The 15,521-nt window shown below is 51.8% G+C and overlaps 4 protein-coding genes across 4 annotated transcripts; all 4 read right to left on the bottom strand.

Annotated features, from left to right (window-relative positions):
- Window positions 1-609: 609 nt before the first annotated feature.
- Window positions 610-1,311, bottom strand: LOC134561659 (feather beta keratin-like). The gene is made up of 2 exons (XM_063418843.1): window positions 1,130-1,311; window positions 610-937 (listed from the first exon to the last, which is right to left on the bottom strand). Exons 1-2 carry the CDS (start codon window positions 1,309-1,311, stop codon window positions 610-612), a joined length of 510 nt encoding a protein of 169 aa, XP_063274913.1.
- A 5,529-nt stretch (window positions 1,312-6,840) lies between these two features.
- Window positions 6,841-7,149, bottom strand: LOC134561905 (feather beta keratin-like). The gene has a single exon (XM_063419253.1). It carries the CDS (start codon window positions 7,147-7,149, stop codon window positions 6,841-6,843), a length of 309 nt encoding a protein of 102 aa, XP_063275323.1.
- Window positions 7,150-10,088: 2,939 nt separating this feature from the next.
- LOC134561893 (feather beta keratin-like) lies at window positions 10,089-10,397 on the bottom strand. Its single transcript, XM_063419242.1, has one exon. It carries the CDS (start codon window positions 10,395-10,397, stop codon window positions 10,089-10,091), a length of 309 nt encoding a protein of 102 aa, XP_063275312.1.
- Window positions 10,398-13,328: 2,931 nt separating this feature from the next.
- LOC134561880 (feather beta keratin-like) lies at window positions 13,329-13,649 on the bottom strand. The gene has a single exon (XM_063419238.1). The coding sequence runs from the start codon at window positions 13,635-13,637 to the stop codon at window positions 13,329-13,331; it is 309 nt and encodes a 102-aa protein (XP_063275308.1). The 5' UTR covers window positions 13,638-13,649.
- Between the last annotated feature and the right edge of the window lie 1,872 nt (window positions 13,650-15,521).

The raw sequence follows: 15,521 nt of genomic DNA, 5'->3' as shown, positions 1-15,521 counted from the left end.
GACTCCCTGCCCAAGTAGATGCTCTCATTCCTCTGTTTGCTGAAGGACTCAAGAGTGCTGCTGGAAAGAGAATTTTTCAAGTGTGTGCTGGCAGAGAGTAACTTCGAGAGAGCAGAGCTGGGGACAGAATTGTTGTGTCTAAGCCTTTTCTGTATGAGGTGATGGCCTTGTGTCATGGTCTGGAAGATTCCCCCTCTGTTCTTTTTCCAGTGTCAGTGTTGGTTGTTACTGGTGGGGAAATGTTCTTTGCTCCTTTTCCATCCAACATAATGGTTGGGTGCTGGAATTGCACAGGGTGAGAGTGTGAGACAATTGAACTTCATAAAAAAAGAGCAACCAAATCCAGTTCTAATGCAAGAAAAATTTATTTCAGTGAAACACTGTCAGAGTCCAGGACATCCCAGAGAGAAAACATTATCACCTCAGGGAACAGCTACCACGAGGAGGATCTCAGGGAACGGCAGTCCTGAGAAAACACTGATGAGAAAGAAGACTATGAAGCAATCAGATGTGAAGTACAAGTAGAGAGACCATCAGTTTAGGTGCTTTGCAAGCAAGAGCTCTTGCCAAACTCAGAGCTGGTGGTGTCAGGAGTGGTGCTGAGGGCCCTCAGCAGATGTAGCCGCCCCTTCTGCCGTAGCAGCCCAGGCCTCCCAGGCCGTAGCCAAGGCCAAAGCCAAATCCACCCGAGATGGGCTGTCCCTGGGCATTGAGTTCACTGCCAACAGCAGCCGAGGAGGTGGATCCGACGGCGGTGTTCTGGGGGAAGGAGGTCATGATGGGTCCTGGCAGGGTCACCAGCACAGGGGAAGGCTGGATAAAAACGCGGGAATCCTGGCACTGCAGGGCACAGGGCTCGTTGCAGCTGTTGGCCAGCGGAGTGGGTCCGCAGGGGGAGCAGAGGTTGTTGCAGGCCATGGGTGTGGTGTGGAGGGTCCTGGAAGAGAAGGATCAGGCAGGGTTGTGGGAGTGAGGGGTGCAAGGGGTCAGGGTGTCATGATCGTGAGTGAGTGTGGAGGGTATTGTGGGGCTGTGGGGAGGTGTGAGGGCTGCTGAGGCTGGGGCTGAGCGTGCTGGCAGAGAGGGGCCAGGGCTGCAGAAGGAAGAGGGTCAGGGGTTTCAGGCTCACCTGTTTGTCAGCAGGAGGAGAAGGTGTGAGGAGAAGTGTGTGAGGGAGAGAGGCTCTGGTCCAGCTTTTATGCTGGTTGTGGAGGGGCGGGACAGCCTTGTCCCATGGCCTTGGGGCTTTTTGCAGGCCTGCTGAGTCCTGAGGTGGGGAATGTTTTGCGTCCCACAACTCTGCAGTGTCATGTCCTGCTCTCAAGGCCATGACCTTGGCGGCAGCTTTTAAATGCAAGTATTAAAGACCAAAGGCTGCTGTTGATGTTGTTTGCCTGGGAGGGCTGAAGACGTGACCAGAGCTTTGGAGAGGTGGGACGTCATCATCGTGGCAGGGCTGTGCTGTGGTTTGTGGGTGTGTGGTGAAGAGGGGCCTCATTCTGCCACAGCCATGTCAGATCTCTTTGGGCTTTGCAGCTCTTCTGGGGGTGCAACGTGTCCCCTTCCATCACATTTTCTGTCTCCCTACCATGTTGCAAAATTTCCAATCCTCTCTGTATTGCAGACCTTTCCCAGTGGAGATGGGAGAGCAATTCCTGTGATTTTGGGATGCCTCCCATACTCCCCAAGGTCTTGTGTTGGTTCATCCATAGCTGATAAAGGATAAGAAGATGATGTGTGAGGGGCAGGTAGATGGAACTGTAGACAATCACTTTTCAGAAAAAGAATGTTTACCTTGTTTCTGTCTAGGGGTACCTGAACTGAAATCATAACATCAGTTTTGTCTGACATAGCCATTCAAGTCATGGTGTGGGGAATGTTTTCCTCCCTACAATTCTGCAGTGTCATGTCCTTCTCTTCAGGAGGTGTCCATCTGACCTCGGCAGCAGCATTAAAGTGAGAGTTGGCATTTCAGGGCATTGGCATGGAAGAAGCGTGTCAGAGAAACCAGAAAATACAACAAAAGCCTCAGAAAAATATGGGTGTCATCAGTGAGGTCATTTTGTGGCCCTTGTGTGGTTTAGTTTGTGGGTGTGTTGTGAAGAGGGGCCCAATTCCATCACAGCCATGTCAGGCTCGTCTTGCCTTTGCTGCTGGGCTGTGCGTGAGGAGCTGCCCCTTCCATCACAGTCACTCTTCCTTTAAAGTGTGAGTATTTGAGACTAAAGGCATTTTTTGAAGGTGCATGTCAAAAACCACCAAAGACTTGACCAAGATTTTGAAAGCTGCAGTGTCATCAGTCAGGTCACCTTGCAGAACTCACAGCTTTGGGTTTGTGGGTGTGTTGTGAAGAGGGGCCCCAAACTATCCCAGGTCAGTGAGGCTGCTCTGGGCTCTGCCTCTGTGCCATGTGTGAACACCTGGACTTTTCCATTCCATGTGGGTGGTGGGAGAGTTGTCCCTTCAGCAAGCTGGCAGATTATGGAGTAGCTTAAGCTTCACTTGGCTGTTCGTCCCTTCAGAAGGGTCTGGAGACTGAAGGTTAAAGGAATCTTCCTAAGATCAAGCAAGGCAAAAGTGAAGTTGTGTTTAGACCGGTATAGCCCTTGACCCTGTGCCATGCTGTGGGCTGAGAAACTGGAAAATGACATTTCTGAGCAGGACCGTGTGGTGCTGGTGGAGAACAAAGAGACCAGAAGGTGTCAGTGGAACTTTTCTTCAATGGGTGTCACCCATATCCAAGAGAGATTTCAGAGAATTGTTGAAATGAAGTTGGGAGAGGTGGCCGTAGTTCTCTTTAGAGCACTGGTGAGATCCCCTGTGGAGTGATGTGGACAGTTCTGGCGTCCACAGATGAAGATTCACAACTCGGTAGTGAACAAAGACCATTTGAGGGCCACCAGAGAGTGCAGGGGCTGGTGGATGTTTGCTAGAGGAGAGACTGAGAGAGCTGGGTCTCTGAGGAGACAAGGCAGGGCCGGGGGGTCACGAGTGTGTGGGAGCCCAGCTGTTCTCAGCACTGCACTGAAGGGAAAGGGGGCAAGTGCAGGAGTGAAAAGAGACAGAATTCCATTAGCAAAGGAGGCAATAATTTTTCTGTGTGTGTGGGTGCTCATAGAGTTTAGGATATGATGGGTTCCCTCTCCTGGGAGTTCCAAAACTGAACTGGCCATCGTGCTGGCAATCCTGCTCTTGCTGTTCCTGCTAGAGCAGAGGCGATGGAAGCACTTGCTCTCCAGACTCCCTGCCCAAGTAGATGCTCTCATTCCTCTGTTTGCTGAAGGACTCAAGAGTGCTGCTGGAAAGAGAATTTTTCAAGTGTGTGCTGGCAGAGAGTAACTTCGACAGAGCAGAGCTGGGGACAGAATTGTTGTGTCTAAGCCTTTTCTGTATGAGGTGATGGCCTTGTGTCATGGTCTGGAAGATTCCCCCTCTGCTCTGTTTCCAGTGTCAGTGTTGGTTGTTACTGGTAGGGAAATATTCTTTGCTCCTTTTCCATCCAACATAATGGTTGGGTGCTGGAATTGCACAGGGTGAGAGTGTGAGACAATTGAACTTCATAAAAAAAGAGCAACCAAATCCAGTTCTAATGCAAGAAAAATTTATTTCAGTGAAACACTGTCAGAGTCCAGGACATCCCAGAGAGAAAACATTATCACCTCAGGGAACAGCTACCACAAGGAGGATCTCAGGGAATGGCAATCCTGAGAAAACACTGATGAGAAAGAAGACAATGAAGCAATCAGGTGTGAAGTACAAGTAGAGAGACCATCAGTTTAGGTGCTTTGCAAGCAAGAGCTCTTGCCAGACCCAGAGCTGGTGCTGTCAGGAGTGGTGCTGAGGGCCCTCAGCAGATGTAGCCGCCCCTTCTGCCGTAGCAGCCCAGGCCTCCCAGGCCGTAGCCAAGGCCAAAGCCAAATCCACCCGAGATGGGCTGTCCCTGGGCATTGAGTTCACTGCCAACTGCAGCCGAGGAGGTGGATCCGACGGCGGTGTTCTGGGGGAAGGAGGTCATGATGGGTCCTGGCAGGGTCACCAGCACAGGGGAAGGCTGGATAAAAACGCGGGAATCCTGGCACTGCAGGGCACAGGGCTCGTTGCAGCTGTTGGCCAGCGGGGTGGGTCCGCAGGGGGAGCAGAGGTTGTTGCAGGCCATGGGTGTGGTGTGGAGGGTCCTGGAAGAGAAGGATCAGGCAGGGTTGTGGGAGTGAGGGGTGCAAGGGGTCAGGGTGTCATGATCGTGAGGGAGTGTGGAGGGTGTTGTGGGGCTGTGGGGAGGTGTGAGGGCTGCTGAGGCTGGGGCTGAGCGTGCTGGAAGAGAGGGGCCAGGGCGGCAGAAGGAAGAGGGTCAGGGGTTTGAGACTCACCTGTTTGTCAGCAGGAGGAGAAGGATTCAGGAGAAGTGTGTGAGAGAGAGGCTCTGGGCCGGCTTTTATGCTGGTTGTGGAGGGGCGGGACAGCCTTGTCCCATGGCCTTGGGGCTTTCTGCAGGCCTGCTGAGTCCTGAGGTGGGGAATGTTTTGCGTCCCACAACTCTACAGTGTCATGTCCTGCTCTCAAGGCCATGACCTTGGCGGCAGCTTTTAAATGCAAGTATTAGAGACCAAAGGCTGCTGTTGATGTTGTTTGCCTGGGAGGGCTGAAGACGTGACCAGAGCTTTGGAGAGGTGGGACGTCATCATCGTGGCAGGGGTGTGCTGTGGTTTGAGGGTGTGTGGTGAAGAGGGGCCTCATTCTGTCACAGCCATGTCAGGTCTCTTTGGGCTTTGCAGCTCTTCTGGGGGTGCCAAGTGTCCCCTTCCATCACATTTTTTGTCTCCCTACCATGTTGCAAAATTTCCAATCCTCTCTGTATTGCAGACCTTTCCCAGTGGAGATGGGAGAGCAATTCCTGTGATTTTGCGATGCCTCCCATACTCCCCAAGGTCTTGTGTTGGTTCATCCATAGCTGATAAAGGATAAGGAGAAGAAGGTGTGAAGGGCAGGTAGATGGAACTGCAGACATTCGCTTTTCAGAAAAAGAATGTTGACCTTCTTTCTCTCTAGGGGTACCTGAACTGAAATCATAACATCAGGTTTGTCTGACATAGCCTTGCACGTTGTGGTATGGGGAATGTTTTCTTCCCCACAGCTCTGCAGTGTCATGTCCTTCTCTTCAAGCTGTGTCCATCTGACCTTGGCAGCAGCATTAAAGTGAGAGTTGGCATTTCAGAGCATTGGCATGGAAGAAGTGTGTCAGAGAAACCAGAATATACAACAAAAGCCTCAGAAAAATATGGGTGTCATCAGTGAGGTCATTTTGTGGCCCTTGTGTGGTTTAGTTTGTGGGTGTGTTGTGAAGAGGGGCCCCAAACTATCCCAGGTCAGTGAGGCTGCTCTGGGCTCTGCCTCTGTGTCGTGTGTGAGCACCTGGACTTTTCCATTCCATGTGGATGGTGGGAGAGTTGTCCCTTCAGCAAGCTGGCATATTATGGAGTAGCTTAAGCTTCACTTGGCTGTTCGTCCCTTCAGAAGGGTCTGGAGACTGAGGATTAAAGGAATCTCCCTAAGATCAAGCAAGGCAAAAGTGAAGCTGTGTTTAGACAGGAATAGCCCTTGACCCTGTTCCATGCTGTGGGCTGAGAAACTGGAAAATGACATTTCTGAGCAGGACCGTGTGGTGCTGGTGGAGAACAAAGAGACCAGAAGTTGTCAGTGGAACTTTTCTTCAATGGGTGTCACCCATATCCAAGAGAGATTTCAGAGATTTGTTGAAATGAAGTTGGGAGAGGTGGCCGTAGTTCTCTTTAGAGCACTGGTGAGATCCCCTATGGAGTGATGTGGAGAGTTCTGGCGTCCACAGATGAAGATTCACAACTCGGTAGTGAACAAAGACCAGTTGAGGGCCACCAGAGAGTGCAGGGGCTGGTGGATCTTTGCTAGAGGAGAGACTGGGAGAGCTGGGACTCTGAGGAGACAAGGCAGGGCCGGGGGGTCACGAGTGTGTGGGAGCCCAGCTGTTCTCAGCTCTGCACTGAAGGGAAAGGGGGCAAGTGCAGGAGTGAAAAGAGACAGAATTCCATTAGCAAAGGAGGCAAGATTTTTTCTCTGTGTGTGTGGTGCTTAGAGAATCTAGGAGATGATTTGTTCCCTCTCCTGGGAGCTCACAAACTGAACTGGCCATCGTGCTGGCAATCCTGCTCTTGCTGGGCCTCACTGAGTGGATTAGGGGATGGAAGCAGTTGCTCTCCAAAGTTCCTGCCCAAGTGGATGCTCTCATTCCTCTGTTTGCTGCAGGAGTCAAGAGTGCTGCTGGAAAGAGAATTTTTCAAGTGCTTGCTGGCATAGCGTGACTTTCACAAAGCTGAGCCCAGGACAGAATTGTTGTGTCTAAGCCTTTGGTGTATGAGGTGATGGCCATGTGTCATGGTCTGGAAGATTCCCCCTCTGCTCTGTTTCCAGTGTCGGTGTTGGTTGTTACTGGTGGGGAAGTGTTCTTTGCTCCTTTTCCATCCAACATAATGGTTGGGTGCTGGAATTGCACAGGGTGAGAGTGTGAGACAATTGAACTTCAGAATAAAAGAGCAACCAAATCCAGTTCTAATGCAAGAAAAATTTATTTCAGTGAAACACTGTCAGAGTCCAGGACATCCCAGGGAGAAAACATTATCACCTCAGGGAACAGCTACCACGAGGAGGATCTCAGGGAACGGCAATCCTGAGAAAACACTGATGAGAAAGAAGACTATGAAGCAATCAGATGTGAAGTACAAGTAGAGAGACGATCAGTTTAGGTGCTTTGCAAGCAGGAGCTCTTGCCAAACTCAGAGCTGGTGCTGTCAGGGGTGGTGCTGAGGGCCCTCAGCAGATGTAGCCGCCCCTTCTGCCGTAGCAGCCCAGGCCTCCCAGGCCGGAGCCAAGGCCAAAGCCAAATCCACCGGAGATGGGCTGTCCCTGGGCATTGAGTTCACTGCCAACAGCAGCCGAGGAGGTGGATCCGACGGCGGTGTTCTGGGGGAAGGAGGTCATGATGGGTCCTGGCAGGGTCACCAGCACAGGGGAAGGGTTGATGATGATGCGGGAATCCTGGCATTGCAGAGCACAGGGCTCGTTGCAGCTGTTGGCCAGCGGGGTGGGTCCGCAGGGGGAGCAGAGGTTGTTGCAGGCCATGGGTGTGGTGTGGAGGGTCCTGGAAGAGAGAAGGATCAGGCAGGGTTGTGGGAGTGAGGGGTGCAAGGGGTCAGGGTGTCAGGATCATGATGGAGTGTGGCGGCTGTTGTGGGGCTGTGGGGAGGTGTGAGGGCTGCTGAGGCTGGGGCTGAGCGTGCTGGAAGAGAGGGGCCAGGACGGCAGAAGGAAGAGGGTCAGGGGTTTGAGACTCACCTGGTTGTCAGCAGGAGGAGAAGGATTCAGGAGAAGTGTGTGAGAGAGAGGCTCTGGGCCAGCTTTTATGCTGGTTGTGGAGGGGCGGGACAGCCTTGTCCCATGGCCTTGGGGCTTTCTGCAGGCCTGCTGAGTCCTGAGGTGGGGAATGTTTTGCGTCCCACAACTCTGCAGTGTCATGTCCTGCTCTCCAGGCCATGACCTTGGCGGCAGCTTTTACATGCAAGTAGTTCAGACCAAAGGCTGCTGTTGATGTTGTTTGCCTGGGAGGGCTGAAGATGTGACCAGAGCTTTGGAGTGGTGGGACGTCATCATCGTGGCAAGGCTGTGCTGTGGTTTGGGGGTGTGTGGTGAAGAGGGGCCTCATTCTGCCACAGCCATGTCAGGTCTCTTTGGGCTTTGCAGCTCTTCTGGGGGTGCCACGTGTCCCCTTCCTTCACATTTTTTGTCTCCCTACCATGTTGCAAAATTTCCAATCCTCTCTGTATTGCAGACCTTCCCCAGTGGAGATGGGAGAGCAATTCCTGGGATTTTGGGATATCTCCCATAGTCCCCAAGGTCTTGTGTTGGTTCATGCATAGCTGATGAAGGATAAGGAGAAGAAGATGTGAGGGGCAGGTAGATGGAACTGCAGACATTCACTTTTCAGAAAAAGAATGTTGGCCTTGTTTCTCTCTAGGGGTACCTGAACAGAAATCATAACATCAGTTTTTTCTGACACAGCCTTAGACGTTGTAGTGTGGGAAATGTTTTCCTCCCCACAGCTCTGCAGTGTCATGTCTTTCTCTTCAGGCTGTGTCCATCTGACCTCGGCAGCAGCTCTAAAGTGAGAGTTGGCATTTCAGAGCATTGGCATGGAAGAAGTGTGTCAGAGAAACCAGAATATACAACAAAAGCCTCAGAAAAATATGGGTGTCATCAGTGAAGTAATTTTGTGGCCCTTGTGTGGTTTACTCTGTGGATGTGTTGTGAAGAGGGGCCCAATTCCATCGCAGCCCTGTCAGGCTGGTCTGAGCTTTGCTGCTGGGCTGTGCGTGAGGAGCTGCCCCTTCCATCGCAGTCACTCCTCCTTTACAGTGTCAGTATTTGAGACCAAAGCCTGTTTTTGAAGGTGAGTGTCAAAAAGCACCAAAGACATGACCAAGATTTTGAAAGCTGCATTGTCATCAGTCAGGTCACCTTGCAGAACTCACAGTTTTGGGTTTGTGGATGTGTTGTGAACAGGGGCCCCAAACTATCCCAGGTCAGTGAGGCTGCTCTGGGCTCTGCCTCTGTGCCATGTGTGAGCACCCGGACTTTTCCATTCCATGTGAGTAGTGAGAGAGTTGTCCCTTCAGCAAGCTGGCAGATTATGGAGTAGCTTAAGCTTCACTTGGCTGTTCGTCCCTTCAGAAGGGTCTGGAGACTGAGGGTTAAAGGAATCTTCCTAAGATCAAGCAAGGCAAAAGTGAAGTTGTGTTTAGACAGGAATAGCCCTTGACCCTGTTCCATGCTGTGGGCTGAGAAACTGGAAAATGACATTTCTGAGCAGGACTGTGTTGTGCTGGTGTAGAACAAAGAGACCAGAAGGTGTCAGTGGAACTATTCTTCAATGGGTGTCACCCATATCCAAGAGAGATTTCAGAGAATTGTTGCCATGAAGTCGGGAGAGGTGTCTGTTCCTCTCTTTAGAGCACTGATGAGATCCCCTGTGGAGTGGTGTGGAAAGTTCCGGCCTCCACTGGTGGAGAAGCACAAAGGGGGTAGTGAATGAGGACAAGTTGAGGGCTACCAGAGAGTGCAAGGGCTGGTGGATCTTTTCTAGAGGAGAGACTGAGAGAGCTGGGACTCTGAGGAGACAAGGCAGAGCCGGGGGGTTTCACGAGTGTCTTGGGGGCCAGGTGTTCTCAGCACTGTACACATGAAGGGAAAGGGGGCAAGTGAACGAGTGAAAAGTTACAGAATTCCATTAGCAAAGGAGTCAAGAATTTTTCTCTGTGTGTGGGTGCTTAGAGAATGTAGGAGATGATGGGTTCCCTCTCCTGGGAGCTCCCAAACTGAACTGGCCATCGTGCTGGCAATCCTGCTCTTGCTGGGCCTCACTGAGTGGATTAGGGGATGGAAGCAGTTGCTCTCCAAAGTTCCTGCCCAAGTGGATGCTCTCATTCCTCTGTTTGCTGGAGGACTCAAGAGTGCTGCTGGAAAGAGAATTTTTCAAGTGCATGGTGGCATAGCGTGACTATCGCAAAGCTGAGCCCAGGACAGAATTGTTGTGTCAAAGCCTTTGGTGTATGAGGTGATGGCCTTGTGTCATGGTCTGGAAGATTCCCCCTCTGTTCTTTTTCCAGTGTCAGTGTTGGTTGTTACTGGTGGGGAAATGTTCTTTGCTCCTTTTCCATTCAATATAATGGTTGGGTGCTAGAAATGCACAGGGTGAGAGTGTGAGACAATTGAACTTAAACAAAAGAGAGCAACCAAATCCAGTTCTAATGCAAGAAAAATTTATTTCAGTGAAACACTGTCAGAGTCCAGGACATCCCAGAGAGAAAACATTATCACCTCAGGGAACAGCTACCACGAGGAGGATCTCAGGGAACGGCAGTCCTGAGAAAACACTGATGAGAAAGAAGACAATGAAGCAATCAGATGTGAAGTACAAGTAGAGAGACGATCAGTTTAGGTGCTTTGCAAGCAGGAGCTCTTGCCAAACTCAGAGCTGGTGCTGTCAGGAGTGGTGCTGAGATCCCTCAGCAGATGTAGCCGCCCCTTCTGCCGTAGCAGCCCAGGCTTCCCAGGCCGTAGCCAAGGCCGTAGCCAAATCCACCCGAGATGGGCTGTCCCTGGGCATTGAGTTCACTGCCAACAGCAGCCGAGGAGGTGGATCCGACGGCGGTGTTCTGGGGGAAGGAGGTCATGATGGGTCCTGGCAGGGTCACCAGCACAGGGGAAGGGTTGATGATGACGCGGGAATCCTGGCATTGCAGGGCACAGGGCTCGTTGCAGCTGTTGGCCAGCGGGGTGGGTCCGCAGGGGGAGCAGAGGCTGTTGCAGGCCATGGGTGTGGTGTGGAGGGTCCTGGAAGAGAGAAGGATCAGGCAGGGTTGTGGGAGTGAGGGGTGCAAGGGGTCAGGGTGTCATGATCGTGAGGGAGTGTGGAGGGTATTGTGGGGCTGTGGGGAGGTGTGAGGGCTGCTGAGGCTGGGGCTGAGCGTGCTGGAAGAGAGGGGCCAGGGCGGCAGAAGGAAGAGGGTCAGGGGTTTGAGGCTCACCTGTTTGTCAGCAGGAGGAGAAGGTGTGAGGAGAAGTGTGTGAGGGAGAGAGGCTCTGGTCCGGCTTTTATGCTGGTTGTGGAGGGGCGGGACAGCCTTGTCCCATGGCCTTGGGGCTTTTTGCAGGCCTGCTGAGTCCTGAGGTGGGGAATGTTTTGTGTCCCACAACTCTGCAGTGTCATGTCCTGCTCTCAAGGCCATGACCTTGGCGGCAGCTTTTACATGCAAGTAGTTCAGACCAAAGGCTGCTGTTGATGTTGTTTGCCTGGGAGGGCTGAAGACGTGACCAGAGCTTGGAGAGGTGGGACGTCATCATCGTGGCAGGGCTGTGCTGTGGTTTGAGGGTGTGTGGTGAAGAGGGGCCTCATTCCGCCACAGCCGTATCAGGTTTCTTTGGGCTTTGCAGCTCTTCTGGGGGTGCCACGTGTCCCCTTCCTTCAAATTTTCTGTCTCCCTACCATGTTGCAAAATTTCCAATCCTCTCTGTATTCCAGGCCCTTCTTAGTGGAGATGGGAAAGAAATTCCTTTGATTTTGGGATATCTCCCATACTCTCCAAGGTCTTGTGTTGTTTCATCCATAGCTGATGAAGAATAAGGAGAAGAAGGTGTGAGGGGCAGGTAGATGGAACTGCAGACATTCGCTTTTCAGAAAAAGAATGTTGACCTTGTTTCTCTCTAGGGGTACCTGAACTGAAATCATAACGTCAGGTTTGTCTGACATAGCCTTGCACGTTGTGGTGTGGGGAATATTTTCCTCCCCACAACTCTGCAGTGTCATGTCCTTCTCTTCAGGCTGTGTCAATCTGACCTTGGCAGCAGCTTTAAAGTGAGAGTTGGCATTTCAGGGCATTGGCATGGAAGAAGTGTGTCAGAGAAACCCGAATATACAACAAAAGCCTCAGAAAAATATGGGTGTCATCAGTGAGGTAATTTTGTGGCCCTTGTGTGGTTTAGTTTGTGGGTGTGTTGTGAAGAGGGGCCCCATTCCATTGCAGCCATGTCAGGCTCGTCCTGCATTTGCTGCTGGGCTGTGCGTGAGGAGCTGCCCCTTCCATCACAGTCACTCCTCCTTTAAAGTGTCAATATTTGAGACTAAAGGCATTTTTTGAAGGTGCATGTCAAAAACCACCAAAGACATGACCAGGATTTTGAAAGCTGCAGTGTCATCAGTCAGGTCACCTTGCAGAACTCACAGTTTTGGGTTTGTGGGTGTGTTGTGAAGAGGGGCCCCAAACTATCCCAGGTCAGTGAGGCTGCTCTGGGCTCTGCCTCTGTGCCATGTGTGAGCACCTGGACTTTTCCATTCCATGTGGGTGGTGGGAGAGTTGTCCCTTCAGCAAGCTGGCAGATTATGGAGTAGCTTAAGCTTCACTTGGCTGTTCGTCCCTTCAGAAGGGTCTGGAGACTGAGGGTTAAAGGAATCTCCCTAAGATCAAGCAAGGCAAAAGTGAAGTTGTGTTTAGACAGGAATAGCCCTTGACCCTGTGCCATGCTGTGGGCTGAGAAACTGGAAAATGACATTTCTGAGCAGGACCGTGTGGTGCTGGTGGAGAACAAAGAGACCAGAAGGTGTCAGTGGAACTTTTCTTCAATGGGTGTCACCCATATGCAAGAGAGATTTCAGAGAATTGTTGAAATGAAGTTGGGAGAGGTGGCCGTAGTTCTCTTTAGAGCACTGGTGAGATCCCCTGTGGAGTGGTGTGGACAGTTCTGGCCTCCACAGGTGAAGATTCACAACTCGGTAGTGAACAAAGACCATTTGAGGGCCACCAGAGAGTGCAGGGGCTGGTTGATCTCTGCTAGAGGAGAGACTGGGAGAGCTGGGACTCTGAGGAGACAAGGCAGGGCCGGGGGGTCACGAGTGTGTGGGAGCCCAGCAGTTCTCAGCTCTGCATTGAAGGGAAAGGGGGCAAGTGCAGGAGTGAAAAGAGACAGAATTCCACGGGCAAAGGAGGCAAGAATTTTTCTGTGTGTGTGGGTGCTCATAGAGTTTAGGATATGATGGGTTCCCTCTCCTGGGAGTTCCAAAACTGAACTGGCCATCGTGCTGGCAATCCTGCTCTTGCTGTGCCTGCTAGAGCAGAGGCGATGGAAGCACTTGCTCTCCAGACTCCCTGCCCAAGTAGATGCTCTCATTCCTCTGTTTGCTGAAGGACTCAAGAGTGCTGCTGGAAAGAGAATTTTTCAAGTGTGTGCTGGCAGAGAGTAACTTCGGCAGAGCAGAGCTGGGGACAGAATTGTTGTGTCAAAGCCTTTGGTGTATGAGGTGATGGCCTTGTGTCATGGTCTGGAAGATCCTCCCTCTGCTCTGTTTCCAGTGTCAGTGTTGGTTGTTACTGGTGGGGAAATATTGTTTGCTCCTTTTCCATCCAACATAATGGTTGGGTGCTGGAATTGCACAGGGTGAGAGTGTGAGACAATTGAACTTCAGAATAAAAGAGCAACCAAATCCAGTTCTAATGCAAGAAAAATTTATTTCAGTGAAACACTGTCAGAGTCCAGGACATTCCAGAGAGAAAAACTTATCACCTCAGGGAACAGCTACCACAAGGAGGATCTCAGGGAATGGCAATCCTGAGAAAACACTGATGAGAAAGAAGACAATGAAGCAATCAGGTGTGAAGTACAAGTAGAGAGACGATCAGTTTAGGTGCTTTGCAAGCAAGAGCTCTTGCCAGACCCAGAGCTGGTGCTGTCAGGAGTGGTGCTGAGGGCCCTCAGCAGATGTAGCCGCCCCTTCTGCCGTAGCAGCCCAGGCCTCCCAGGCCGTAGCCAAGGCCGTAGCCAAATCCACCCGAGATGGGCTGTCCCTGGGCATTGAGTTCACTGCCAACAGCAGCCGAGGAGGTGGATCCGACGGCGGTGTTCTGGGGGAAGGAGGTCATGATGGGTCCTGGCAGGGTCACCAGCACAGGGGAAGGGTTGATGATGACGCGGGAATCCTGGCACTGCAGGGCACAGGGCTCGTTGCAGCTGTTGGCCAGCGGGGTGGGTCCGCAGGGGGAGCAGAGGTTGTTGCAGGCCATGGGTGTGGTGTGGAGGGTCCTGGAAGAGAAGGATCAGGCAGGGTTGTGGGAGTGAGGGTTGCAAGGGGTCAGGGTGTCATGATCATGAGGGAGTGTGGAGGCTGCTGTGGGGCTGTGGGGAGGTGTGAGGGCTGCTGAGGCTGGGGCTGAGCGTGCTGGAAGAGAGGGGCCAGGGCTGCAGAAGGAAGAGGGTCAGGGGTTTGAGACTCACCTGGTTGTCAGCAGGAGGAGAAGGTGTGAGGAGAAGTGTGTGAGAGAGAGGCTCTGGGCCGGCTTTTATGCTGGTTGTGGAGGGGCGGGACAGCCTTGTCCCATGGCCTTGGGGCTTTTTGCAGGCCTGCTGAGTCCTGAGGTGGGGAATGTTTTGCGTCCCACAACTCTGCAGTGTCATGTCCTGCTCTCAAGGCCATGACCTTGGCAGCAGCTTTTACATGCAAGTATTAGAGACCAAAGGCTGCTGTTGATGTTGTTTGCCTGGGAGGGCTGAAGACGTGACCAGAGCTTGGAGAGGTGGGACGTCATCATCGTGGCAGGGGTGTGCTGTGGTTTGGGGGTGTGTGGTGAAGAGGGGCCTCATTCTGCCACAGCCATGTCAGGTTTCTTTGGGCTTTGCCGCTCTTCTGGGGGTGCCACGTGTCCCCTTCCATCACATTTTCTGTCTCCCTACCATGTTGCAAAATTTCCAATCCTCTCTGTATTCCAGGCCCTTCCCAGTGGAGATGGGAAAGAAATTCCTGTGATTTTGGGATATCTCCCATACTCTCCAAGGTCTTGTGTTGTTTCATCCATAGCTGATGAAGAATAAGGAGAAGAAGGTGTGAGGGGCAGGTAGATGGAACTGGGGACATTCACTTTTCAGGACAAAAATGTTGACCTTGTTTCTCTCTTGGGGTACCTGAACTGAAATCATAACATCAGTTTTTTCTGATACAGCCTTGGACGTTGTGGTGTGGGAAATGTTTTCCTCCCCACAGCTCTGCAGTGTCATGTCCTTCTCCTCTGGCTGTGTCCATCTGACCTCGGCGGCAGCATTAAAGTGAGAGTTGGCATTTCAGAGCATTGGCATGGAAGATGTGTGTCAGAGAAACCCAAATATACAACAAAAGCCTCAGAAAAATATGGGTGTCATCAGTGAGGTCATTTTGTGGCCCTTGTGTGGTTTAGTTTGTGGGTGTGTTGTGAAGAGGGGCCCAATTCCATCACAGCCATGTCAGGCTGGTGTTGCCTTTGCTGCTGGGCTGTGCGTGAGGAGCTGCCCCTTCCATCACAGTCACTCCTCCTTTAAAGTTTGAGTATTTGAGATTAAAGGCATTTTTTGAAAATGCGTGTCAAGAAGCACCAAAGACATTGCCAAGATTTTGAAAGCTGCAGTATCATCAGTCAGGTCACCTTGCAGAACTCACAGTTTTGGGTTTGTGGGTGTGTTGTGAAGTGGGGCCCAATTCCATCACAGCCGTGTCAGGCTGCTGTGTCCTTTGCTGCTGGGCTGTGCGTGAGGAGCTGCCCCTTCCATCACAGTCATTCCTCTTTTAAAGTGTCAGTATTTGAGCCCAAAGACTGTTTTTGAAGGTGCGTGTCAAAAGGCACCAAAGACATGACCAAGATTTTGAAAGCTGCAGTATCATCAGTCAGGTCACCTTGCAGAACTCACAGTTTTGGGTTTGTGGGTGTGTTGTGAAGAGGGGCCCCAAACTATCCCAGGTCATTGAGGCTGCTCTGGGCTCTGCCTCTGTGCCGTGTGTGAGCACCTGGACTTTTCCATTCCATGTGCGTAGTGAGAGAGTTGTCCCTTCAGCAAGCTGGCAGATTTTGGAGTAGCTTAAGCTTCACTTGGCTGTTCGTCCCTTCAGAAGGGTCTGGAGACTGAGGGTTAAAGAAATCTCC

This window comes from Prinia subflava, chromosome 1 (assembly GCF_021018805.1).
Source record: "Prinia subflava isolate CZ2003 ecotype Zambia chromosome 1, Cam_Psub_1.2, whole genome shotgun sequence".
NCBI classification, from domain to species: domain Eukaryota; kingdom Metazoa; phylum Chordata; class Aves; order Passeriformes; family Cisticolidae; genus Prinia; species Prinia subflava.
Note: the sequence above shows the minus strand (reverse complement) of the source record. Positions and strands in the feature narration are given on the sequence as shown.

What these genes read in the sequence shown, in the direction of transcription:
- LOC134561905 (XM_063419253.1), bottom strand. Translation starts at nt 7,149, where the DNA reads ATGGCCTGCAACAACCTCTGCTCCCCCTGCGGACCCACCCCGCTGGCC.
- LOC134561659 (XM_063418843.1), bottom strand. Translation starts at nt 1,311, where the DNA reads ATGACACTGCAGAGTTGTGGGACGCAAAACATTCCCCACCTCAGGACT. An exon ending in CTCCTCCTGCTGACAAACAG is followed by an intron (nt 938 to 1,129) that starts GTGAGCCTGAAA and finishes CTTCTCTTCCAG; the next exon opens with GACCCTCCACACCACACCCA.
- LOC134561893 (XM_063419242.1), bottom strand. Translation starts at nt 10,397, where the DNA reads ATGGCCTGCAACAGCCTCTGCTCCCCCTGCGGACCCACCCCGCTGGCC.
- LOC134561880 (XM_063419238.1), bottom strand. Translation starts at nt 13,637, where the DNA reads ATGGCCTGCAACAACCTCTGCTCCCCCTGCGGACCCACCCCGCTGGCC.